This window comes from Brienomyrus brachyistius, chromosome 21 (genome assembly GCF_023856365.1).
Source record: "Brienomyrus brachyistius isolate T26 chromosome 21, BBRACH_0.4, whole genome shotgun sequence".
In the NCBI taxonomy this organism is placed as follows: Eukaryota; Metazoa; Chordata; class Actinopteri; order Osteoglossiformes; family Mormyridae; genus Brienomyrus; species Brienomyrus brachyistius.
The window spans coordinates 19,950,414-19,976,690 of record NC_064553.1 but is presented as its reverse complement, the minus strand read 5'-3'; the positions used below and the strand labels follow the sequence as shown (position 1 = coordinate 19,976,690).

The following is a 26,277-nucleotide window of genomic DNA, read 5'->3' as shown; positions in this document are numbered from 1 at the left end:
CACAATACCATCCATGAGTTTAATTGAGTTTATTTTTTGTGACAATTAAATAGAATTTGCATAATAATTTGGAACAGGGTGTACAAAGTAAAAATGCGAGAGCTTCACTTGCATTCACTGTTAAATAGACCTGTGATAGAAACTTATTTATGGGCATATGTGTGAATAAAAAAAGTGTAACAAGATTCAGCCCAAGTAGCCCCTATTTTTCCTCAATGAAAACACTGATAACACAACAGCAGTGAAAATGATGCTGTTGTAGTTTAACATGGAGCTGGAGCCTGTCTGTACACTAAGAGCAAAGAGTTGGTTCCGTTACAGAGATAGTGAACTCGGGTTGAGTGAAGGAAAACAGCAGCAGTGCTTGTAATCTCTACTAAACCTTTACGAATAAAGAGCTGGCGAGAGTCCTTAATCAAACCAGGTGTTGAACAAGCTGAAAGGTGAAGAAAAGCGATGTTTTCAGCTTCATTAGTCGCAGTGATACCTGCAGCATGCAGGGGTGAGTCTAAAGGGGAGCATGGGGTGTACTCAACTAGATCTATTTCAAGGCTTTAGTAATATTATTTTGCAGATTTAGATTAATATGAATAATATTACATAATTATAATAATATAAATAATATATTATAAATATAACATAAAAATTACCCACCCCCAACATCCTTGGGTTAGTGAAACTCTGAGACACTGAATTATCCAACCGCCACATATGCTCCTTTAAAGTCTTACACACACACTCATTCTCTAACACACTTAAATACACACACTCTCACTCACATTCACTTACACACACGAACATAAGCACAGCATCCCTACCTCATTCAGGAGATACAATCCTGTCAGAACTTTTTTTAATGCCTCCTATAAATGTACAAGAACACAGAGAGTAAAGGCCATTTTAATTTATACCTTAGTTTAAGATATATGTATGCCTTTTCTCAGTAATTTTATTTGACATTTTATTTGTTGGATTAAGCGGAAGATGATGGATGGATGGATCATTTTATTTTTGCATTTAAGAAAGTGTTTTCTTTTAAAAAGCAAAACAAATATGTACATAAATGCACTAAAAGGGTTTCGTTCTTTTTTCAATTGTTGTATGGAGTTCAATCATTAAAAATGTTCCTAAAACGGAAACCCATGAGTTATTCATTTTAAGAATAGTTACTATTGCGCTTTAATAATACAAAAGTATTTCTTATCCGATTACTTGATTAATCCATGGAATAATTGATAGCTGCAGTTCAATGCTTGCATGGACTGAGTGTTGGGCAGGGTTGTGGGGTACAGTGGTTGTGGGGTTGTTGGTGAAGAACGTTTTACTGATATTGACTTTGCTGATGCTGCTGTCAAAGGAGGCTCTGATCGGGGTTCTTAAGAGACTGAGCGAGGAGTCTTAGTGGCTGGGATTGCAAATGTCCTGGATAAAAAACAAGTTTCAGGCCTTTTACGATGTCTTAGGCACAGCCATCAGTAGTGTATCTGTGGGGATGGTGTCAAGAGATTCATTTACCTCGGCAGAGGCATTCATATCTCTGGTGACTCTTCCTATGAAGTCAGCAAATGGATTGGGAGAGCATGGGGAGTCATGAATTCGCTGGAAAGTGGTGTGTTGTGATCCTAATATCTTTGCAAGAGGACGGAAGTCCAAGTCTTTAGAATCTTGGTGCACCCTGTCTTGCTGTATGGCTGTCAGACATTGATGCTATCCAGTGAGCTGAGACGAAGACTGGACTCCTTCAGTACTGTGTCGCTTTGGAGAATCCTTGGGTACTGCTGGTTTGACTTTGTGTCAAACGAGCGGTTGCTAGAGAAGTCCCGGATGAGGCACATTATGTGCCTTGTGAGGGAGCATCAGTTATGGCATTACGGCCTTGTGGCATGTTTCCCTGACGGTGAACCAACTCACAGGGTCCTCGTTGCTGACGACCGGAGGGGCTTGACCAGGCTAAGGGGACGCCCACATAACACCTGGCTGTGGCAAATAGATGGTCATTTCTGGAGGGTGGGCCTGGACTGTGTATCTGCCTGGAGGGTCTTTACATTTGACTTGCTGTATCACTGTATGTAATGCTATATAGGGCTGAACGATTTGGGGAAAATATGTAATCACAATTTTTCTGACAGACATTACGATTTGATTTGCAATATATTTTTTTATGGCAAGCTTCAGTTCCATATCCAGTGTGTAGTAAATTTTAAAATGTATGACACAGCATTACCACATGAGATACCACCAAAACATGAACTGGTCTCTATTCTAATGCAAGGATGTGAATTTAAAGATGTGGTGTGTTAAGTTAAATAAAGTAATAATGAAAACAATTGCAGCAACAAGAAAAACAACAGTGATCTTTCAGCTAACACTAAAACCGCCTTTTCCCACGCCAATGGACAAGCAAGAACTACTTCGGTGTATGCAGCCCTTTTGTTTGCGCCAATGTGTCATTAGTAATTATAACAGCAGCAAATCTAATACTCTCAACCAAAAAGCCGTAATGATCATAACTGAGTGGCTGTTCTGCCCTGAAACCGTAAAGAACCGTAAAAAATTTTTAAACATAGTATGCATTTTATAAAATGTTGAATAAATAGAAGTAGTTTATCAGTGATTTCATGTTGGTTGAAGTTTCCGCTTTTTAACAACTGTATACGGTTATTTTCTATACAAATCAATTCAGGTGAAACAAAAAAATTTATGTGTTCAGGATTGCAAACTCTTTGACTCTCACGCAAGAAATCTTACGGCAAATCTATATTATTCCATTCTGAACTTAAAGTTAGCTGCATCAAAAACGTTAGGGCAGTTTGCAACCCCTACAGACTATTTACAAAGTAATAAAACTTTTACATACATGTACATGTGTGTGCAGAACTGAGAACAGAAAATCTCAGCTGACCAAAGTTGCCAATTTTATTTGAAATGAGAAGTAAAATGCAGTTTTCGACTGAAGCAGCTTATCATTCCTTTGCTTTATTACTCGGACAAATAAAAAACAAATGAATAAACATTATATGCGTCTCTTTTTGCATCCTTTCTAAATAAGACCGCATGCCCATACCCAGCTGTAATAGCGATTAAAGTGATCTATTCTTTTAGTATTTATGTTAAAGCGAGGCTTTTATTTTATCACTGCTGTGGGATTAAGATTAATTTCACAAGATGAATCTTTGTTAATACTTAAATTAATAAGCACAAAAACATATGATATAAACATGTAGCTGATGGTGTTTAAAAGGAGGTCACCGGTTCTATTGATGATAGGACCATGAAATAGGAAGGCAATTGACTTATAGCTCAGTAGCGGATTCAGTATTTTTTCTGCACCCTGAATGTAACATTTTCCTTGGGTTTCATGTATCTGCTGTTTGTGGGCCAATACGCAGTTTTCTTGGGCCACTTCCGATTGGTGAGCATGACTGGCTCGCGAGAAGCAAGGTGCTTGTGATTGGTGAGAATGACTGTCATACAGGGAGCATGTCATGAATTTGTGAAACTATTCTCACAACAGTTTTAAACCCTGGGTCCGACATGCTGTATAATGTATATCCTAAATCACAGCCAAAGATTTAGATTTGCTAATCACGTTGTTTCAAATTGCGATTTCGTTTTAAAATCGATAAATCGTCCAGCCCTAAGTCTATGTATATAATTCTACTATTGCACTATAATGCATCTTGTGACAATAGATTCTTACTTTGAATTAAATAGTCTATCGTCAATAACAGCAGCTCATTGGAATACTAAATCAAAAACTAAAAAATTATGCTCCCTGCAAACTGGAGTCTCAGATAAAACATTGTAAATTAATTTTTTTCTATTTCATCATAAATATTATTACTACAGGCTTGCTTGAAATATCATGAAAAAACAGTTAAATCATTAATCACGATTATTTACATTACAATTAATCATCAACTAAAATTTCATGATTGTGACAGCCCTCGTGCTAATAAGAACATAAGAACATAAGAACTATACAAACGAGAGGAGGCCATTCGGCCCATCAAGCTCGCTTGGGGAGAACTAAACTAATAGCTCAGAGTCGTTAAAATCTTATCTAGCTCTGATTTAAAGGAACCCAAGGATTCAGCTTGCACTACATTATCAGGAAGGGTATTCCATACTCTGACTACACGCTGTGTAAAGAAGTGCTTCCTTAAATCCAGCTTGAAGTGTTCTCCCGCTAATTTCCACCTATGGCCACGAGTTCGTGTATTTAAACTAATGCTGAAGTAACTATTTGGTAATAGTTAAGTCCTTAGGCTTGTTCAGGTCTGGGTATTCCTGTACTGTATATTTCAAAATTGAGAAGAAGGATCATGATTGTGTGTTATAAAGATTGCAATATAATCTTGCTGGGAAGATCGCCCACCCATTTGTATCGCTAATAATTTTGAATATACAGACCTTGATATTTTAAGAAACTGCTTTCAAAAATGGAAGTGTTATTCTTTGATTATAGCATTTTTTCACACCTGCCTAAAACTTTTGCACAGTACTGCATGTACAAAAGATTTTGTAATTTGAGGAATGTTCAGCAGTTGAAAAAATGTTTTGTGTCAAATATGTAACTAATTTGCTATGAAATATTAATTAAAAAAAAAAAAAATATTTGAGATGTAAACATCCTCCAAGTGTAGTGATTTCATAACTTTTGCCTGGCCTTGTAAATATGTAACAGGTGTAAGGTAGGATTCTGTGAATCAATGAGTCTTTTTCTTCACTAAAATTTAATATTTGAACACGCTGTCAAAACCTTTTGTCAGTTTTCCAGCCAGCATTCTTTAACAACAAACCCCTGAACCCCTGATTTTTCTGGGCAAAAATGATGCGACAGCAAGTTAAAATAAGGAAGTCTTGTTCCTGTGAATGGTCTTTATACTTCATAAAGGAAAATGAACATGTTTACTGTTAATGTAATTTAGGGCTGCAACTAACGATTATTTTGATTATTGATTAGTTGGACGAGTATTTTTTCGATTAATCGGATAAAAACTAAACTCTTCTTTAATTTGATGTTTTGCTTGTAACATTATAAAACCATAAATCAGGGTATTACGTATGTATAAAAGTAAACTTTAAATAATGCAAAAGCCACATATAGAGTTTAATGCTCTTTAATTTTAACATTTTAAACCTTAAATGAAAGACAGTTTGTTTTTGAACAGTAAAACTTCTCTAAATATCCAAAATATAAATAAATAAATAAATAAATAAAAAGCAAAGTAATTGTTGTACTCTTATTATATTAACATTATGAAATTAGGACAAAAACATGCTGAAATGATATTAAGCAGCAGAATTTGTTGAAATATCAAAATAATAAATAAAAAAATATATATTACTTTTTGAAATGGATAGAAATCAGAAGAACAGGTCAACTTTCACTGCTCAGAGTGCTGCATATAAATACTTCTTATTCACTTCTATAAAATGTTCAATTGGAATAAAGAAAATATTACTTTGATACAGAGGCAGAACAGAGAAACTCACTTCTCAAAGTAATGCATATGAACATTTCTTATTCACTGATTCCAAAATTTTGTATTGTAATGCAAAAATGTCAGCATGTCCACATGATCTGGGTTGAGGCTGGCTCTTTTTTTGGAAGCTATGCAACCTGCAGCAGAGAACAGATGCTCAGATGGTGTTGAGGTGCCCGGGATACATAAGTAGGATTTGGCTAATTTGGCCAAGGTGGGGTATTTCTCTTTATTATGTCCCCACCAATCCAAAGGATTTTCATCCTTGTCTAGGGGCCTCTCAACAAAGTAGGCCAGGACTTCATTCCTTATTTGAGTGTTGAGGTCCTCCTCAGCTTTCTCCTCTCTGCTCTCTTCCTCACTGCTGCCTCCAAACTCAAGGAGTGAGTCAAGCAAAGATGTTGACGGTTTAGCTTCTGTTCTTCTGGCTGAGGTGGTTGTTTGCTGCTGCTGCTGTTCCATCTCCTTTTTTGCTGTGAGTGCTTCAGTTTGCACTTTAGCCTGCACGGTTATAATTTGCTCAGGTGACAGAAATTTCAGTCTTCTGAACCTTGGGTCCAGAGCAGAGGAGAGAATCACAGGATTATCTGCCTGCTCAAAGAGCTGGTTCCATCTGAGTTGAAGCTGCTCAACTGCTTTGGCTTGGAAGGACTTCACTGGACCTGAATCAAAGGTAGCACTTTCAGTAGACTTTAACAGCCCTTTCACAATTGTAAAAATGCGGAGACTGTTACATATTCCTGCCCGCTCATAAAAACAGTTGCACATTCAAAAGGCTTAAGAGCAGTGGAAAGTTCTTCGAGCAGACTCCACTGGTCTGGTTTCAAATCCAGATAGCGTTTGCCTCTGTAAGTGATCAATGGGTCAGACAGAGTAGCAGTTAAAGGCCACCACTGTTCAATCAGTCTGTACTGTTCCATCTGGTACTTACATCCTGATCAAGCTTGTGCTCAGGTGTGTCCATTTGTTTCTGTTTTTCTTTGAGCTTACTGCAGGCTAGCTCACTTTTTTTAAGTGTTCTACCAGACATCTTGCAGCTCCAACAACTCTTTCAATGTTTTTGTCCTTTAAAGCAGCATTAATCACCAACTGCAATGTGTGGCCAGTGCAGCATATACTGGTCCACCCATGTTTCTCCTCCAGTAGTTTTGCAGCAGCCACAATGTTTGCACCATTGTCATGTACAAGGGCAGTAATTTTCTCAAAAGGGATTTGAAATTTGACTACTACTACTTCTTCCAGCCATTCTGCAATGTTGTTTGCAGTATGTCTGTCTTCCAGTGGCAAGGTGGTAAGGCAGACAGATGTCATCTTCCAGTCATTTCCAATGTAATGGCATGTAATGCCAAGGTATGCTTCAGTGGCAACACTTGTCCATATATAATATATCCAACTATATTGTCCATAGTTAAAGCCATTCTGCTGTTGGTGATGTTCAAAGCAGACTTAACTTTTTCAAATGCCTCCTAGTACTTTCTCTCCATTAATTTTGTGAAGTGGGTCCTTGATGGAAGTATGTATCCTGGATTAAGGATGCCAATCATTTTTTAAAATCCTTCGTCTTCCACCATTGACATTGGCCGCATGTCAGTTACCAACATACTCAGGATGGCATCTGTTATAGTGGCTGCTTGTTGAGGAGTGCATGGGGGATTTCTTTTTTGAATGAACTCATTCATGCTGAGCTGTCTCTTTCTGGAAAAAAAATAAATACATAACAGCATTTGAGTATGCAAAGTACAGCATTTTATGTAAATCAACATTTGTTTTGTTTTTAACAATAATTGCAGATGGCAAGTTGACAGTGTATATAGTTTAAAAAATACACTGACATTCAGTTGTTAAGATATAAACAGCTAAAATAATGTAATTTTGTATAATAAATTGATATATGCATAAGTAAAACCACAGTAAATTACGTTTGAAAACAGATTTGCTACTTAACAAGTTAACTTTGTAGTGGACTATAAAAAATCTGTAGAAATGCAAAAAGCTAATAGTCACAAATGTACTCTTATTTGCATTCGCCGAAAACCACAACAATCACTAAATGTAATATTCTACTGTTATTCGCATTTGTTATTCGTTATTGTCATTTAAGATAATCTAAAGTAGCGCCATTTAACTAATCACTATTGCTCATGAGGTGATTGCGCAATGTGATGCTAGCGAGTAGCAAGTGAACAGATCTAGCGCGACTGTCCCGAAATTAGCAAACAGTTTAAACAAAAGCACTTAAACGATACAACTTTTACACGATGAAGAGATACAGTTTTTACTTACCCTGCTGATGTTTCGCCATCCGCAACACCAACATGTTTTCTTTTTAAGTGTTCGTGCATGACTGTGGTACTGCCATGCCATGAAAGCTCGGTCTTGCATAGCCTGCAGGTTACCGTCTTCTCAGAGGCGTTTAATGTAAATTGCTCCCATACCTTGGAGGACTTGGGGCGCACGCTTTTTCCTACAGACGCTTCTGTAACCTCCATTGCAAGCGGCTGTGTATCTGTGTGTATCTTTGTGTATTTGTGCATCTTGTGGTCGCGCTCCTCAGTAACGTGAGCAGCCCAACTAATCGATAACGGTATTTCTTTACAACGAATTTCATTATCGATCATTATCGATTTTATCGATTAGTTGTTGCAGCCCTAATGTAATTATTGTATTTTTAATAAATGGCTTTTGACCAGGGGCATAGTTGGAAGTAAATGGACAAGGGGGGCAGAGTCTTTAATGGGGGGGAGGGGGGGTGATGGAAAATGGTAAAATGGATGGTAAATGGCCTGCATTTATATAGCACTTTTCTACTCTTACGAGTGCTCAAAGGGCTTTACGTTTCATGCCTCACATTCACCCATCCACACATGCATTCATACACCGGTGGTGGAGGCTGCCATGCAAGGCTCCAACCTGCACACCGAGAGCAATTTGGGGTTCAATGTCTTGCTCAAGGACACTTTGATGGGGTCAAGAAGAACCAGGACTCGAACCTACAACCCTCCGGTAACGATAGCACTACCTCCTGCGCCACCATTGTCAGGATGCGGAGTTGCCATCGCTGGGTAAACGCATGATTGCACGGGCAGGCAACAGGCAGGAAGCAGGCAAGCAGGTAGAATCGGGGAAAACGGGGATTTATTATCGAACTCAGGGAAACGAAGAGCAGGGAACATCTACTGACTCTACAAACATCAATGACGGATAATGAACTCAGGCAAGACAAGGACTTAAATAGACAAGACTAAAAATAATCGGACACAGCTGGGTACGATCGGGGAAGCACACGTGGATAATCTGGGGGGCGTGGCACACACGAGGATCGTACGAGCTGGGTGTGACAACCATCTTCCCCAAATTGTATAATTATAATTATTAGTAGAAAAGCCAATAAAAACATAAATTAAAAAATGGTCAGGTTGGGAAAGACATTCCAGGGGATTGGAGAGTGACGGTGAAGTAAAACCAAAGCAACGCTTGTTTATTGTTCACACAGAGTATATCATGATTTATTATGTGCTAATTCTATTAAGGAATCTGTGGGAATTGCCGTCTTATGTGAGCGTCAAATGCTAGCAGAATTAGAATTCACTTGCATTATCTTGCATTACAAATCCATTCTGTTCAACCCTTGTGTAGTATGTGTTCCAGTAGGAGACTGGAAATTCTCACATTATCAGGAACATATCAATACACCACAATGTGTGATTCTACTAATTCATGCATATTGATGCAGATCACTGATTCTTTCTTGTCTGCAACTATGTTAGCCAATCAGATGGTGGTGACACAAAAACCATTCGGTTTAGTCACACTTTCGGCCCTGCTAGTAAGCTGGGCTATGTCAGCATGGGTACAGGCTGGACTGGATTTACAATGGCAAATTCCCTTATTGTGTCATTGTTATTTGGTTAAAACAGCAGGTAAAATGTGTGGTTTTAGTTGTATCAGTTGTAAGTATTGCCTCTTTAAATCTGCTTTTTTTTTTTTTACTTTTCAGCATTTTCTCTTTTGACAGGTTGACAGAGATAAGAAAATGAAAGCTTTAAAATGAGAAATGAGAAATTTAGGAAGAAAACTCCCTAGCTTTTTTACTAACTGCTACATTTAAGTCATACCCATATAAATGTATTGAGATCAAAGTGCATAAAAATACATGCTGAATAGGAGCTAGTCTCTGAGGGTGATGGTTGCTGTGTTCTCTCTACAGGTATATCCAGAAGAAGGCTCATCTTGCCATTTTTTAAATTTTTTGTTAATTTAGTTTTCTTTCTTAAACCCTCTCATTTGCTTCTTTTTCTTTCATTCTTTTCTTTTTTCTCTTTCTTTCAGCATCTATTTTTATTACTTTATTTTGTTTTTGATACCTTTAGATTTGGAATCTGTGAAGTGTCTACATGGCAGTGAGAAGGGGACACATTAGATACTTGAAAGTGAGTAGAACATTTGTATGTATTTTATAATTTAGCAAGATGTATGGATTCCTCTTTTTTTAAGTACAATTACATGTCCATGATCGTGAAATATATTGTTTTGATAAAAGATTAAAACTGAGTGATACCGTTTTGAAAAATTTCTGCTTTTCACACACTACTTCAATAACACCAACTACAATAGATCCTTTTTTTCCTACAAATTTCTGTACTGGTGTTTCTTGCAAAAATGATACAAAAGACTTTGTGAAAATGCCTGGACTTTTCAGATGTGTGCACTATGACTGCAATTATGATATGCAGAAAGCAAATTTATTATTTCTTACTGATGTAAATAAGTCAGTTTTGTTCATTAGTCATTTGGTGACTACGGTTACTGTGAAGCATAATCATGATATGCAGTGAATTTAGAAGGTATCTGTTCTGTTCAGTTTGCTCTGATGCCTCATATGGAGTGAATTTTCACATAATATGATGCACATTGGTAAAATATCTGTGTTCTCTTAGTCTCCTTATTCTACTAGTAGACTACTTTTTCGATTAATAAGTCTATTTATTCTGTATCTTCCTTATTTTTGTGGGGAATCGATTTATGTACAGGTAAGCTCAGTAACACATTTTAGGAATTACCAAGAAGTGATCATAGAGAGAAAAATTAAGGGACAAAATGAAATATAATTTGTCAATACATAATAAGTACCGGTTGAAGCTCATGTGGCGCCCTAGACAAACTTAATCACCCTCTCATCCAAGAAAAAATGACATTGTCTTGCTAAGTAAGCACCTCTTTAGAAGCTGGCACCCTAGGTGGCTGCCCATGTCGCTTAACCCCTATGTAAAGGCTGGTTTATACTTAAGATGGTCAGTAATGATTCACCACACCACAATTAATGATACAAGTATTAACAGGGCTGTATGATAACTTAGTTTACACATAGCATTGGTGCTACACAGGTTGTTTTGTATCAAAAGCCACATAATTGTAACATGCGTAAGAAACGTCTTTTACCATCTCTAAACATAACCACAAGTGTAATTCATTCCTTAAAAGGTATGTGATTGGCAAAATACATTAATGTTGCATACAGGAGACACAAAATACAAACCTTAGCAATGAATGTTTTCATTTTCTTTTGCTCATAATGATAAATTGCAGGGACATAACTGTAAAAACATAACAAAACATCATATATTTTACCTTACCTTATATTCTACATTACCCTTAGAATTAGCAATGCAAATCTCAATTTAAGAGTGTGTAAATCACTAATAAGAGAACAAAAAAAGGTGTTTGATATATGGACTATAGGCAGAACATTAATCCCACTAAACTACCAAGTAAAACTACCAGATCGAAACAGAGAAGCGCCATTGATTAACCTCACACATAAAGAAGCACACAAACCCTTACTTCACACAAACAAGTGGCTCTCTCACATACATTTGCAAAACTGGGTGCTACTGTGGTAAATTAATTAATTCCATAGACGTTTTTTGTAGCATGTGAATCATTCTGTACAGTTCTGTATTAATGCATTGTCATTTTTGTTGTGTTTTTTTTTTTTTTGCACTTCTGATCCTTTTGTTTTTATGATGCCTGAAATTGAGAGCCTGTACTACGGTGGCCAAGAAAGCCCAATGCAATTAATAGTGAAGTTCATTAAGTTCATAATAAACCTGCAAACACACTGCAAATTCATAGATGCTACACAAATTCAGAAAACACTTTCATTAAAATGACAGCACATGCGAACCACGTTTTACAAATGCACTGTACATTCACAGATGCGTTGCAAAAACAAAAAACAACTGCAACTTTGGAAACACACTGCCAATAGCTACAACATAATGGAAGTGTTTCTGTAGGACACTTTTTTTGGGTGGTCACATTCTGTTTTTAACGTAAAAGTAAAAATTTTGCTGTTAATCTGGCAAACTGCCTGGTTTTAAATTACAGTAAACAATCAGTGGCAGCTGTGGGATCTTTTTCAAACTTTTTCAACCTAGAAGGGATTCAATTTTGAGGCAGATTGCCCCAAAACTGTAGCAGTATTGCATAGTGATACAAAAAAATGGTTAGTTTCAGACATTTGATTCTGTTACAGCAATAATTCAAAAAGTATATGACAGATTTTTCTTCAAGATAACCATAACAATAATGTCTAATTTTGCCATAAAATTAGTTGAAGCTTTGTTTGGACAAGTGTCTGCTCTAGCAGAATAAGACTGTTTTGGAAGAAATCCAGTATTTCTTAAAAAAAAAAAAAAAAAAAAAAAATGAGGGGTGTTTTCAGACAGTTGATCTTGTTAGAACGATAACTAGAAAATATTTGACATCTCTGTTGACATGTTGTGTGGGTGAAGATCACACCAAAGATGAAGTAGCACTGCATAGTGATAACAAAAAGAAGGCCAACCCAGACACTTGATTTGTCCACTTAATTCAAATGTTTGGGCCAAACTTTCCAAGGCACATTGTATAAGTGAATAGCTGGAATTGTTCAAATTTTGAACCAAATTGCACCAAAACTGAAGCAAGAGTGCTTATTTATAGTAAAGAGAAAGATGCAATGATTAGAGGCTTTTTCTTGTGAACAGGATGAATCTATTTGTTACCATTTACTCTATTTACCCTATTTGATCATTGATCCATCTTATTACCATTTCACAAAAACATTATATAAATGAAAATCTACACCTGAAAATATACAATTAATCAGATCCAAAATTATAACTGCAACGACAGAGGACAGCACAATTGGGACTGCAGACAGAGGGCAACCCAAAGCGAAAACTGAGCCTACATTTTGTAAGGTCTGCCATCTGAATTTTTTCCATGGATCTTTGTACAGGTAGGCAATTTTCAATTGGGGGTACAAGATGATTTTATGAATATTCTGTAATAATGTTTATATTGATTGTTCGTCCCAAACCTCCCTGATCGGCAGTTTTTTTTTTTGTGACAGTGCACTAGCTGGTCGGCATGAATAATGGCTTTGCTCTCAACTGTGTACGTGTACATAAATATGAAATTATGTCTGTGTATGTCTGAAAACATTAACCATGTCTAGTCCTTCAAAATGTGAGTTCAATCATCAGTGAAGATCACTTGTTGTTTTCTGGGAAAAGAATTGGTATACTCTAAGTGAAAGCTTAAAATATAGGTTTCCCCTGCTATCCGAAAATAGAATATTCCTAAGAAACCTTTCGTAAGCAGTTGAAGAAGCAATTGCCATAAATTTATATGGGAAAAATTTTGAGCATTCCGAGACTACCATATAATAATAGCAGGAATGATAAATACACAGCCTATATAAACATAATGTTTAATAACAGCTTGCTGTAAAAGTGAAAATCCTCCTTTGAATTTCTTTCTGTTAGTAAAAGCAGGTACTAATTTTGTTGTTTCATAAAGTGGCGTAAAGTGAACTTTCGAAAAGGAGGGGGTCTGTACTTTGATGTATAATCCATGTTCTAAAACTGTAGGGCATGAGATGTTTTTCTGAATATTTCATGATGATAATTTCTATTTTTATACAAGTCTATATGTATCTTTGGTTGCTGGCCTCCCCATTCTGCAAATTCTTTCCCCTTAGCACCAACTCTAGTTATATCTTTTTCTATTATCATGACAGTATCTCACCTGGTCTCACAAAGTAATTAGTTAATTTACCTGACAGACTCTCTCCTTTAACTACATTTTTTGTGTTTTGTGGGCTTCTAGACCACTAGCACTTTCATTTGACACGGGCACGTACTTGTCAGCTTTTCAGAGATGAAAATAAGGGGATGTTTTCTGTGAATTTACATTTGTGTTTGGGCATTTTAAAGTTGTTCAGGATGTGCTATGATCAACAAGCAAGCTGCTGCTCTGACCCTTGACTATTGTGGTGCTGAGGGTAATGACTGGGATCTAGTTTGACTAATATTTGCATAAAATGCGTGTACATGACTGACCAGTCAATGGTGGCATTCAAGAAGGCAGGACCTATAGAATAAGATTTAAAAAAATATAAAAATCCGGCAGAACTTCCATATCCCGGGGGAGGCGGGGGACATTGAGTCCGAATGGGCCATGTTCCGTGCCTCCATTGTGGAGGCGGCTGACTGGAGCTGCGGCCGTAAAGTGGTCGGTGCCTGTCGCGGCGGCAATCCCCGAACCCGCTGGTGGACAGCGGTGGTAAGGGATGCCGTCAAGCTGAAGGAGTCCTATCGGGCCTTTTTGGCCTGTGGGACTCCAGACGCAGCTGACAGCTACCGGCAGGCCAAGCGGGATGCGGTTTTGGCGGTTGCTGAGGCAAAAACTCGGGTGTGGGAGGAGTTTGGCGAGGCCATGGAGAATGACTTCCGGACGGCTTCGAGGAGATTCTGGTCCACCATCCGGCGGCTCCGGGCTGGAAAGCGGTGCAGCATCAACACTATTTATGGTGGGGATGGTGCACTGCTGACCTCAGCTCGGGATGTTTTGGGTCGGTGGAAGGAATACTTCGAAGACCTCCTCAATCCCACCGACGCGCCTTCCGATATGGAAGCAGAGTGTGGGGACTTGGGGGTGGACTTGCCTATTTCTGGGGCGGAGGTCACTGAGGTGGTCAAAAAGCTCCTCGGTGGCCGGGCCCCGGGGGTGGATGAGATTCGCCCGGAGTTCCTCAAGGCTCTGGATGCTGTGGGGCTGTCCTGGCTGACACGCATCTGCGGCATCGCGTGGACATCGGGGGCAGTGCCTCTGGACTGGCAGACCGGGGTGGTGGTCCCATTCTTTAAGAAAGGGGACCAGAGGTTGTGCTCCAACTATAGGGGGATCACACTCCTCAGCCTCCCTGGTAAGGTCTATTCAGGGGTCCTGGAGAGGAGGGTCCGCCGGATTGTCGAACCTCGGATTCAGGAGGAGCAGTGTGGTTTTCGCCCTGGCCGTGGAACAGTGGACCAGCTCTATACTCTCAGCAGGGTTTTGGAGGGTTCATGGGAGTTTGCCCGACCAGTCTACATGTGTTTTGTGGACTTGGAGAGGGCATTCAACCGTGTCCCTCGGGGAGTCCTGTGGGGAGTGCTCCGGGAGTATGGGGTACCGGGCTTCCTTTTAAGGGCAGTTCGGTCCCTGTATGATCGGTGCCAGAGCCTGGTCCGCATGGGCAGCAATAAGTCGGACTTGTTTCCGGTGAGGGTTGGACTCCGTCAGGGCTACTTTTTGTCACCGATTCTGTTCATAGCTTTAATGGACGGAATTTCTAGGCGCAGCCAGGGCGTTGAGGGTGTCCGGTTCGGTGACCTCAGGATTAGGTCTCTGCTTTTTGCAGATGATGTGGTTCTGTTGGCCTCATCGGACCTTGACCTTCAGCTCTCACTGGAGCAGTTCGCAGCCGAGTGTGCAGCGGCTGGGATGAGAATCAGCACCTCCAAATCCGAGACCATGGTTCTCAGCCGGAAAAGGATAGAATGCTCTCTCTGGTTTGGGGATGGGGTCCTCCCCCAAGTGGAGGAGTTTAAGTATCTCGGGATCTTGTTCACGAGTGGGGGAACGATGGAGCGGGAGGTCAACAGGCGGATCGGTGCGGCGTCAGCAGGCGCTGCATCGGTCTGTCATGGTGAAGAGAGAGCTGAGCCAAAAGGCAAAGCTCTCGATTTACCAGTCGATCTACGTTCCTACCCTCACCTATGGTCATGAGCTATGGGTAGTGACCGAAAGAACGAGATCGCGGGAGCAAGCGGCCGAAATGAGTTTCCTCTGCAGGGTGGCTGGGCTCTCCCTTAGAGAGAGGGTGAGGAGTTCAGTCATTCGGGAGGGACTCAGAGTAGAGCCGCTGCTCCTCCGCATCGAGAGGAGCCAGATGAGGTGGCTCGGGCATCTGATTAGGATGCCTCCGGGATGCCTCCCTGGGGAGGTGTTCCAGGCATGTCCCACTGGGAGGAGACCCCGGGGAAGACCCAGGACACGCTAGAGAGACTATGTCTCCCGGCTGGCCTGGGAACGCCTCGGGATCCCCCCAGAGGAGCTGGATGAAGTGGCTGGGGAGAGGGAAGTCTGGGCTTCCCTGCTGAGACTGCTGCCCCCGCGACCCGACCCCGGATTAAGCGGAAGATGATGGATGGATGGATGGATGGATGGATGGATGGATGGACAAAAATTCACATAATGAATGGCAACTGTATGAAGCCAAATCTGGGACATTTTTGGCGATTTAGGAATCCTGGGACATATTTTTTCTGGGAAAAAGTGAACATACAGTCACCCTAAATCAACTGCATAGTCCAAATAATTGTATACACTACAGCATAAACTACTTGTGTTTACTTACATTTTCTATTTACTGTGCACTGTATTTCTATATACTTTGTATATATTTAATAATTGTTTCTATAATAATATATATGAATTATCCAAGTATATTGTGATTGTAACATTGATGCATGTTAATTTTCATTCATTTGCAGCTTTCTGGAAACTGCAATTGTTGCATTTTACCATATGGAGGCTCGTGACTTAATACAGTCTCCCAGAGCACATAATGAAAAATGCACTCAAATGCATTTAAGTCAGTAGCAGAATGCGCGTAATGGTTGTTTATATGTGGCATCCATATTTTGGTGTTTCTTCGTCCAAAATGTGTATCCAGCCAAAGTGCACTTAAACCCCAGACTTAAGTCAAAGGAAGAAATCACTTAAAGGCTGCTGCATAGGATCCGCGCCATCAGTTTAGCGTAGGTATAGCATAGCCACGTACCCAGCATCATAGCCTGACGTGTACCACTCCAGAAATGAAATTCTAGGCAACAGGTTACGGCATGAAAAGAGTGCTTGCTTTTTTAACTTAAGTTCATGGGAGAGTGTACCCCCTGTCTTAAATCCTTATTTACACATCCAATCACAAATTTTACCATAATATTTTACTAAATCCTAGGGCTGCACACATATTCTTTTTATGATTATTTCTTATCCAGGAAGTTTATGACATGTCCAATGGTTATGAAGATCACATGGCAGACGAGCTGAAAGATGCAAAAACAAACCTGATCGTCAATTACCTTCCTCAAAACATGACACAAGATGAGCTCCGCAGCCTCTTCAGCAGCATTGGTGAGGTGGAATCAGCAAAGCTTATCCGCGATAAAGTGGCAGGTAATTCTTCAAATCCAACTCAATGAGACACTCACCTATGACATCATAAAGAAGCTGCCTTTTTAACCAATGGCAAATTTGCCTGACACTACTTAAAACTTTCACATACCTTTAAACTCTGATTACTATTATCTTCTAGTATTAATATATATTTTAGACCATTATGGATTATAATAAATAAGTTAAAAAAACAACCGTGGTGGGGCTATTTTTGTATTGAAATGTTAATTAAGTCTTAACAATTTAAATTGGAGCTTCCCTATCCTGCACACAATTGTGTCTGCAGGATATGAGTCAATATTGTCAGATTGTTTTTAAGTGTTTAGTTTAATGTATTTTTTCCTTGTGCAAAATGTGCTGTAAAATCAATGGGAGAAAAAAAGTACTTCCATGTTTATTCTGAGTTATATATATATATATATTATATATAGCGCTCCTCAGGTATTTATCAGATGGATTCATCCTAAACCTCCTAAATTTAAATTACAGGGTTTTTTATTTTATTTTTTAGTTGCCTATTACACCGTTATTGATTAGCATGTATTGTTAAGACTTGGTTTATTGGAAAAACTAATTTGTCCGGTTTCAAACTATTAAACATTTATTTATTTATTTATTTATTTTTTTGTTTTCCTTTTTTTTCTCTAGGACACAGTTTAGGGTACGGATTTATTAACTATGTTACCCCTAGTGATGCAGAAAGGGCAATCAGTACACTCAATGGGCTGAGACTACAGTCTAAAACTATCAAGGTAATGTGCAAAAAGGTGTTCTTATACATGTTTTAACTAATATATGTGGTTTTATATATATATATATATTTAAATCTAGGCAGCAGAAAGCATAATCCTTGTTGCAAAGTGTTTTCACTGAATAATTAGGATCACAGCTACAATCTTAACATTTTTTTATTCTGCTGGTTCAATGTTTAACTTATGAAGGACAGCAGATATCAGTATATTTTTTTAAGGTGTTTTTAAGATGCGTTATGGTGGGAGTGGCATGGTGATGCAGTCTTTAGCGCTGTTGCCTCACACCTCTGGGACCCAGGTTTGAGTCTCTGCCTGGGTTACAGGCGCCTGGGTGTGCGGAATTTGCATGTTCTCCCCATGTTGTCGTGGGGTTTCCTCCGGGTACTCCGGTCCCCCCCCCCCCAGTCCAAAGACATGCTGAGGCTAATTGGAGTTACTCAAATTGCCTGTAGGACTGCATGTGTGAGTGAATGGTGATTGAGTGTGCCCTGCGATGGGCTGGCCCTCCATCCTGGGTTGTTTCCTGCCTCGTGCCCATAGCTTCCGGGATAGGCTCTGGACCCCCCGCGACCCAGTAGGATAAGTGGTATGGATGGATTTTTTAATTTAAAAAAATCTAAAATTCTCAAATTGGCATATGATTATCAAAATTGAAGCCTCTTTTTTGATTGTATTTGCTTTCCTCATGTAATTTTCATCATGTAACTATATATTTTCACTGAAAAACCATCAGGTCAAATTTAATTCTAATTTGTGTCCCCTCCTGCTTTATAGTGATTAGTGTTCTTTAGTTAAGGTTTTGTTTTTTTAAGTACCTTATTTAGTAGAACTCCATGCTTAGATTTGCATTGCATTATAGACTTGCAGTGTTGAATTATTTTCATCAGTAATTCTTTATTAATCAAAAGCACATGCTGTATGTTTCTTTCTAACATTTTCTGAGTCCTGTGATTGTTTCTTTCGAGACTGAATTTTCCTTTTGTGTTGTCTTGTCCAGGTGTCCTATGCCAGACCAAGTTCGGAAATGATAAAGGATGCAAACCTGTACATTAGTGGGCTGCCCAAGACCATGACCCAGAAAGACGTTGAGGACATGTTTGCACGTTATGGTCGCATTATTAACTCCCGTGTTCTCGTTGATCAGGCTTCAGGTACACTAGAATAGTCAACTCATCGGTCCAGAGCTTTTCATCTTTGATGGAAAATCTAAAAAGTACTTGAGTACATTTTTTGCATACTTTTGTATATAAATATATATTTGGTTTGTTTCTCTCCACAGGGCTATCTCGGGGGGTTGCGTTTATCCGCTTTGACAAGAGAGCAGAGGCGGAGGATGCCATCAAAGACTTAAATGGTCAGAAGCCGGCCGGAGCCAATGAACCAATCACTGTTAAGTTTGCTGCCAATCCGAACCAGGCAAAAAACTCTCAGCTTCTGTCTCAGCTCTACCATTCGCAGTCTCGTCGTTTTGGGGGCCCTGTGCATCACCAAGCACAGAGGTTCAGGTAAGAATACAATGATCTCCATACTTGTTGATATATCCTCCCATCTTCTATTTGGTTGCCCTGGTTAGGATTGCAGGGGTACTGCATTCCCAGCAAGGACAGGGTAGGATTTCCAGGATTCTCAAGAAGCACAGGGTGGAATTGACAGGATTTTCCAGAAACACAGGGTGGGATGGTCATTATTCTCCGGATAGGAGAGTGTGATTATTGGAATTCTTAGGAAGCACAGTGTAGAAGTCTGGAGTACAACTTGGACAGGATGCTAATCCACCATAGGGAATATACATGGATGCACTCATACACAATGGGAAAATCAGAGATGCGGATTAGCCCAACTGAGTATTTCACTGAAAGCTGTGGGGAGAACATGAGGGCTTTGGGCAGGGATAATGTAAAGCACTTTAAGACAATGTAATGTGAAAATGCCTATATAAATAAAAAAGAACTGAACTGAACATACAAACTCCAAACTCTCAGAGCTTCAGTGGTATTCAAAATCACAGACTTGGAGGTGTAAGACATCCATCCATCCATTATCTACCAGTTTTCTAGGTCGGGTCGCGGGGCAGCAGTCAAAGCAGGGCAACCCAGATTTCCCTCTCCCCAGCCACTTTGTCCAGCTCCTCTGGGGGAATCCCGAGGCGTTCCCAGGCCAGCTGGGAGACATAGTCTCTCCAGCGTGTCCTGGGTCTTCCCCGGGGCCTCCTCTCCCTGGAGGTGTAAGACACTGCTATCCAAATAAGGTTTCACTAGCCATTTGTATCAGTGCAGATATATGAGGGGTTTTTTTTGCTGTCCAGTAAGACAGAAGTAAAGCAAAGCTTTGGGTTAAAACACAGGTTCAGCCATTCATCTGGCATCCCTGGACAAGTTCTGGGGCTTAAGGGTCTTGCTCAGGGATCCAGTAGTAATTATGCTGACCCCATGATTTAAACAGACGGCACACATGTGTTAATTTAATGTGTTCCACCTTTCAAAATGTAGAGGGTATTTAGGGTAGCAATCTGCAACGTTGTACTGCAGTTGTGATAAAGAATTTGTGTGGCTTCTGTTTCCCAGGTTCTCTCCTATGAGCGTGGACCATGTGAGTGGACTCTCAGGAGTCAATATATCAGGAAATTCTACGTCAGGCTGGTGCATTTTCATCTACAACCTGGGTCAAGATGCTGATGAAGGCATACTGTGGCAGATGTTTGGCCCCTTTGGGGCTGTTACCAATGTCAAAGTCATTCGAGACTTTAATACCAATAAATGTAAAGGGTTTGGCTTTGTAACTATGACTAACTATGAAGAAGCAGCCATGGCAATTGCCAGCCTCAATGGGTATCGCCTCGGTGACAAGATCTTGCAGGTGTCATTCAAAACCAGCAAGTCTCATAAGTAGTTTCATAAGTAGGTACTCTACAGAGTCAATGCTGCAAACTCAATAGTTTCAAATCCATTTTATGCCAGTTTGCATTTGTCCTAATTATATTTTTTTATCATATTTTGGGATGGAAAGCTTTTTTTGAGTCTATTAAATGACCAATTCAATAAGAAAATTGTGATGTAGTAATTTTGCAGTTTGTCATATGCATGGTAAAAAGCATGCCAAGTCTTTAAGCATTTTTTTTAATCAGGTTTAAGATACTGCCTATTTTACATAGTAAAATGTATGATGCCTTAATTTCAGATTTACTCATTTCACTTATCGCTGTTAGTTTGAAAAATAATGTATTTGTCATTTCTCCCCAAACCCCTTAAAATGATGATGAGCATAAGTCAGGATGTTTTTTTATTATTATTTAAAGACATGGCTCAATGCGTTGATATGTTGAAGTGGTTCTGTAATGGATATTGTGTGTTTTTCTTTGAGACCCTTTGAGTTCACCTTATTAAGAGGGACCAAAGAGAATGAAAGAAGGGTTTTTTTTTTATTTTTAACAACTCCTCCCACCTTTCAAGCTTCTCATGCCATGTAGCATTGGATATTAAGGCTAGATATATAATGTATTGATTGTCTATTTAAACATCCATATTTTCTTGAACCTGTACTTTCTGCTTTCATTGTATTTTGTTTTCAATAAAGATTTGTGTTGATGACTTTACTTATTTAAGACTAATTCCAAGCTTTTGGAATCTGTCTTTCAATATTAACTTCATTTTTAAACAAACCATTTTCTTTTGTGAACTTTTGCATCATCTGTAAACATTAAATCTGATGCTTGTTTTCTTGAAGTTTAAATTTTTATTTAATGTAATATTTTTTCTTTCCTGATTCTGTATTATATGGTATTTAATTTCTTCGCATCTGTTCACATTCCTTTTGTGGAACTGAATGTTGATCCAAATGGTTCTCTTAATATATTGCAAAATAAGCTGGTTAATTTCACATCCTCACTGCAGGTGACCCTCAACTTATTTCTTAATACATTTATTAATTGCCTTTTACATAAGTCTTCTCATTGCTTATCACTTAAAATGAAAGTTCTAAGTTCTCTGGTTGATGAATTGTAATTAATTAGCTTGATCTGCATTTCAGAAATTTCGTTTTGGACAAACTCAAAAGATAGCTTATGTACAGTGGGTATAGAAAAGAATCACCCCCTTCGAAATATTTTAAATAGTTTTTTTGCTTTACAGTCTTAAATAAAAACACAGACAAATAATTCTTCCCAGCTTTGCTTTACTCAATGCAACCTATAACATCCAAGTGGAAGATCACAGCTACAGTTCAGAAACATTATAAAAAATAAAAAACAGGACATACAGAGATTAATAAAGGATCACCCCCACTGTCAATAATTTGTTGAACCATCTTTTATTTTAATGAATGCCGAGTCCTTTGGGATACTTTGGCTTGATGGGCCGAATGGCCTCCTCTTGTTTGTAAATCTCTTATGTTCTTTGCAAATCTAGATTGAGCAATATTTGCCCGCTCTTCTTTACAGAACTGTTCAAGTTTGGTCAAATTGGATGGCGAGCATTGGTGGACTGCTGTCTTCAAATATTTCCACAGATTGTCCATGGGGTTTAGGTCTGGACTCTGACTGGGCCACACGAGGACATTGACTTTTTTCTCCTTCAGCCACTGCGGTCAATTTTCTCTGTGTGCTTCAGGTCATTGTCATGTTAAAAGGTGAACATAATAATTGATACTTTAGGATCACCCTGTAGTTTAAACACCCTGTAATTACCCTGTAGGGAAATTATTTTTACGCCTCCCTCAACTTGCTCTTTGTGGAGTAAGTTGACCACGAAGGGCTGCCACCTGTAGCGGCGCCCAGGGAGCTGGGGGTTTAGGGTCTTGCTCAAGGACCCCCAGACGTGCTGAGGCTGGGTTCGAACCTGTGACCTTCTAATTAGCCCACTGAGCCACACGCTGCCCCCATTCTGCCCATCAACTTTCTGGCAGAGGGTAGCAGGTTTTCCTCCAGAATTCCTCCCATCCATTTTTCCTTCTTCCCTAACGAGAGCCCCAGGCCCTGTGGAAGAGAAACACCACCACAACAAGATACTCTCACCTCCATACTTTATTGTAGGTATGGTGGGTTGCGGGTGGTGAGCTGCATTGGATTTCCGCCAGGTGTACCATTTGGTATTGAGGCCAAATGGTTAGACTTTGGTCTCATTTGACCATAAGACCTTTTTGCATGTGGCATCAGAATCTTCAAGGTGCATTCTGACAAAGCTCAAATGAGCCTTATTGTGGCCTTTCTTGTGAAGTGGCTTTTTCCTTGTGACCCTCCCAAACAAGCCACAATTGTAAAATCACCCACCCATGTAAAATCTCCCATAACCACCATATCATTTTATTACTCATAATCCTGATATCGTCATATAAACATTCTGCTTTCCTCTGCAGCTACATTAGGTGCTCTATAACAAAAACGGACAATTAAGCCATACGCCTCCCCAATACACTGGTTCCCCTCTGGTTCAGATGCAACCCATCTGGCTTGAACAGGTCCCACATGTTCCAGAGGGTCTTCCAGTACCCCATAAACCTAAACCCTCTTTCCTACAACACGGTTTTAGTAACGCTCTTAATCTCTTTATCTCTGCTAACTTAGCCTGGCTTGCATGTGGCACGAGAAGTATTCCAGAGAATACCACCATGGACGTTCTGCTTCTAAGCTTATCCGTGACTTCTATAAATTTATCCTGCAGAACAGCCCTCCTGCCATTTCCTATGTCGTTGGTGCCAACATGCACCACGACCACTGGATCCACCCCAGCTGGGGCCAAAAGCCTGTCCACATGATTCAGAAGGTCCCCTACCTGGGCACCAGGCAGGCAAAACAACGTACAGGACCCTCTATCATGGGTGCACACGTAACTGTCAACACCTCTAATAATTGAATCTCCTACTACCACAGCCTCCCTACTCTTGGGGGGAGGGGGCTCCTTGGTACCCAAGGGCCCACCTGCCACCCCAGTCTCTTCCAGCTCTAAAGATGGAAGCACCTGCAAGTGATTAGATACTTTATTTACCTTTCCAACGGTATAAGATTTATTGCCAAGAAGCATTGTCACAACAGAGAAATAATCGACAAAACACAAATTTCCTTACTTTTTGTGCCGTTTAAAATGTTTAAGGTTCTATAAAGAACTTCCTTTAAAATGTAGTATCACTCATTTTAAGGAATCATTTTTTTCTTTTATTAATGATAATATACAGTCGTGGCCAAAAGTTTTGAGATTCACACAGAAATAAATTTTCACAAAGTTTGCTGCCTTGGATTTTATTATGGCAATTTGCATATATTCCAGAATGTTATGAAGAGTGATCAAATGAATTACAATTAATTGCAAGATCCCTCTTTGCAATGGAAATCCCCCAAAAAAACCCATTTCCACTGCATTTCAGCCCTGCCACAAAAGGACCTACTGACATCATTTCAGTGATTCTCTCGTTAACACAGGTGAGAGTGTTGATGAGAACAAGGCTGGAGATCATGCTGATTGTGTTAGAATGGCAAACTGGAGGCTTTCAAAGGAGGGTGTTGCTTGAAATCATTGTTCTTCCTCTGTTAACCATTGTTACCTGCAAGGAAACATGTACAGTCATCATTGCTTTGCACGAAAAGGGCTTCACAGGCAATGATATTGTTGCGATTAAGATTGCACCTGAGTCAACCATCTATCGGATCATTAAGAACCTTAAGGAGAGAGGTCCTTTTGTTGTGAAAAAAACTTACCCAAGAAAGTCCAACAAGTGCCAGGACCATCTCCTAAAGTTGATTCAGCTGCAGGATCGGGGCACAACCAGTGCAGATGTTACTCAGGAATGGCAGCTGGCAGATGTGACTGCATCTGCACAGTGAGGCGAAGACTTTTGAAGGATGACCTGGTGTCAAGAAGGGCAGCAAAGAAGTAACTTCTCTCAAAGAAAAACATCAGGGACAGACTGATAGACTGCAGAAGGTACAGGGATTGTACTGCTGAGGACGGGAGTAAAGTCATTTTCTTTGATGAATCTCCTTTCTGATTGTTTGGGGCATCCGGAAAATCTGTCCAGAGAATCGCCTGTGTCATGCCAACAGTAATGCTTCCTGAGACTGTTTATGTGTGGGGTTGCTTCTCAGCCAAGGGAGTGGGCTCCCTCACTTCGTTGCTTAAGAACACAGCCATGAATAAAGAATGATACCAAAAAATCCTCTGAGAGCAATTTCTCCCAACCATCAAAGAACAGTTTGATGACAAACAATGCCTTTCCCAGCATGATGGAGCACCGTGCCATAAGGCAAAAGTGATAACTAAGTGGCTCGGGGAAGAAAACATCGACATTTTGGGTCCATGGCCAGAAAACTCCCCACACCTCAATCCCAGTAAGGACTTATGTTCAATCCTCAAGTGGTGGGTGGACAAACGAAAACCCACAAACTCCAAACATTAATTTTTCAAGAATGGGTTGCCATCAGTCAGAATTTGGCCAAGAATTTTATTGACAGCATGCCAGGATGAATTGCAGACGTCTTTAAAAAGAAGGGAAACACTGCAAATATGGACTCTTTGCTTAAATTAAATGTAATTGTCAATAAAAGCCTTTGACACTTATGAAATGCTTGTAATTATACTTCAGTATACCATAGAAACATCTGACAAAATATCTACAAACACTGAAGCAGCAAACTTTGTGAAAACTAATACTTGTGTCATTCTCCAAACTTTTTGCCACAACTGTACAGTTTATCAGCAATTGTATGAAAAATGGACAAAAGAAACTGACATAATTTTCCCTGTACAAACTAAACAGCAGAATTCCTTTTTCTGTACATACTAATTATGAATTTGATGGTGGTCTTCATCTTGTGTGTCAGTGTAGTGGCTGTAATGAATATTTGTCACATGACATTGTTAATAGTATTCATGACACACTCCTTGAAACCCTGGCACACATTAACCAGCAAAGTTTCCCTCTCCTCTCTCTTCCCCAGTGACAAGCCTACGGGACCAAGAGAACTGGGTTTCTTATAGTTAGAAGAAGAGGTGTAAGGACTTCTGCTTGCAGCAAAGGAAGCAAACGGGCGTAAAAAATCGCTCCCAGTCACTTGGGGTTTATTTATTTGAATACAGACATTGCTTAATTTTGTTTTAACTGATAATGGAAGGGGGAAAATATAAGAAGGGCATATGATAGCAAACTGGGCGTTCAGAAAAGAGCGAAAAAATGATGGAGGGATCTGTGGCTGAGGAGTTGGAAGAGCGTGATGGCTGGATTTCCGTCATACGCGCTGATATAAAAATGATGACCGGCCGCACTGGGCAACTTTAGAGGTAAAATCAGAGACAACTTAAAAAAGGAGTTGGCAGTCATGAGAGAAGACCTTCAGCAGAAGCTAACCAAAGTGGTAACGAAACTTAAATCAACCGTTGTGTGGGTGGATGAAGCCGAGGCCCGGATAGCCGATATTGAAGAGTGGGGTGCAGACTTTGAAGAGGTGCTGAGCCAGTCGTAACAAACCCAGCAAAAGTTACAGAAGAAGCTGACAGATCTTGAGG

General features: G+C 39.7%; 1 protein-coding gene across 3 annotated transcripts in view; it reads left to right on the top strand.

The window, feature by feature from the left end:
• Nucleotides 1-21,510, top strand: part of LOC125717172 (ELAV-like protein 1) — a 31,268-nt gene extending 9,758 nt beyond the window's left edge. The window contains exons 2-7 of one of the 3 annotated variants that reach the window (XM_048990176.1): nucleotides 9,860-9,919; nucleotides 16,859-17,036; nucleotides 17,685-17,788; nucleotides 18,786-18,939; nucleotides 19,068-19,293; nucleotides 20,353-21,510. In XM_048990176.1, the coding sequence (XP_048846133.1) occupies nucleotides 9,884-9,919; nucleotides 16,859-17,036; nucleotides 17,685-17,788; nucleotides 18,786-18,939; nucleotides 19,068-19,293; nucleotides 20,353-20,677 (1,023 nt within the window). In that variant the 5' untranslated portion in view covers nucleotides 9,860-9,883 and the 3' untranslated portion in view covers nucleotides 20,678-21,510. Of the gene's footprint in view, nucleotides 1-9,696; nucleotides 9,920-16,858; nucleotides 17,037-17,684; nucleotides 17,789-18,785; nucleotides 18,940-19,067; nucleotides 19,294-20,352 lie in introns of all 3 variants that reach the window. The other 2 variants (XM_048990175.1, XM_048990177.1) reach the window with 2 other exon arrangements.
• The last annotated feature ends 4,767 nt before the right edge of the window (nucleotides 21,511-26,277 follow it).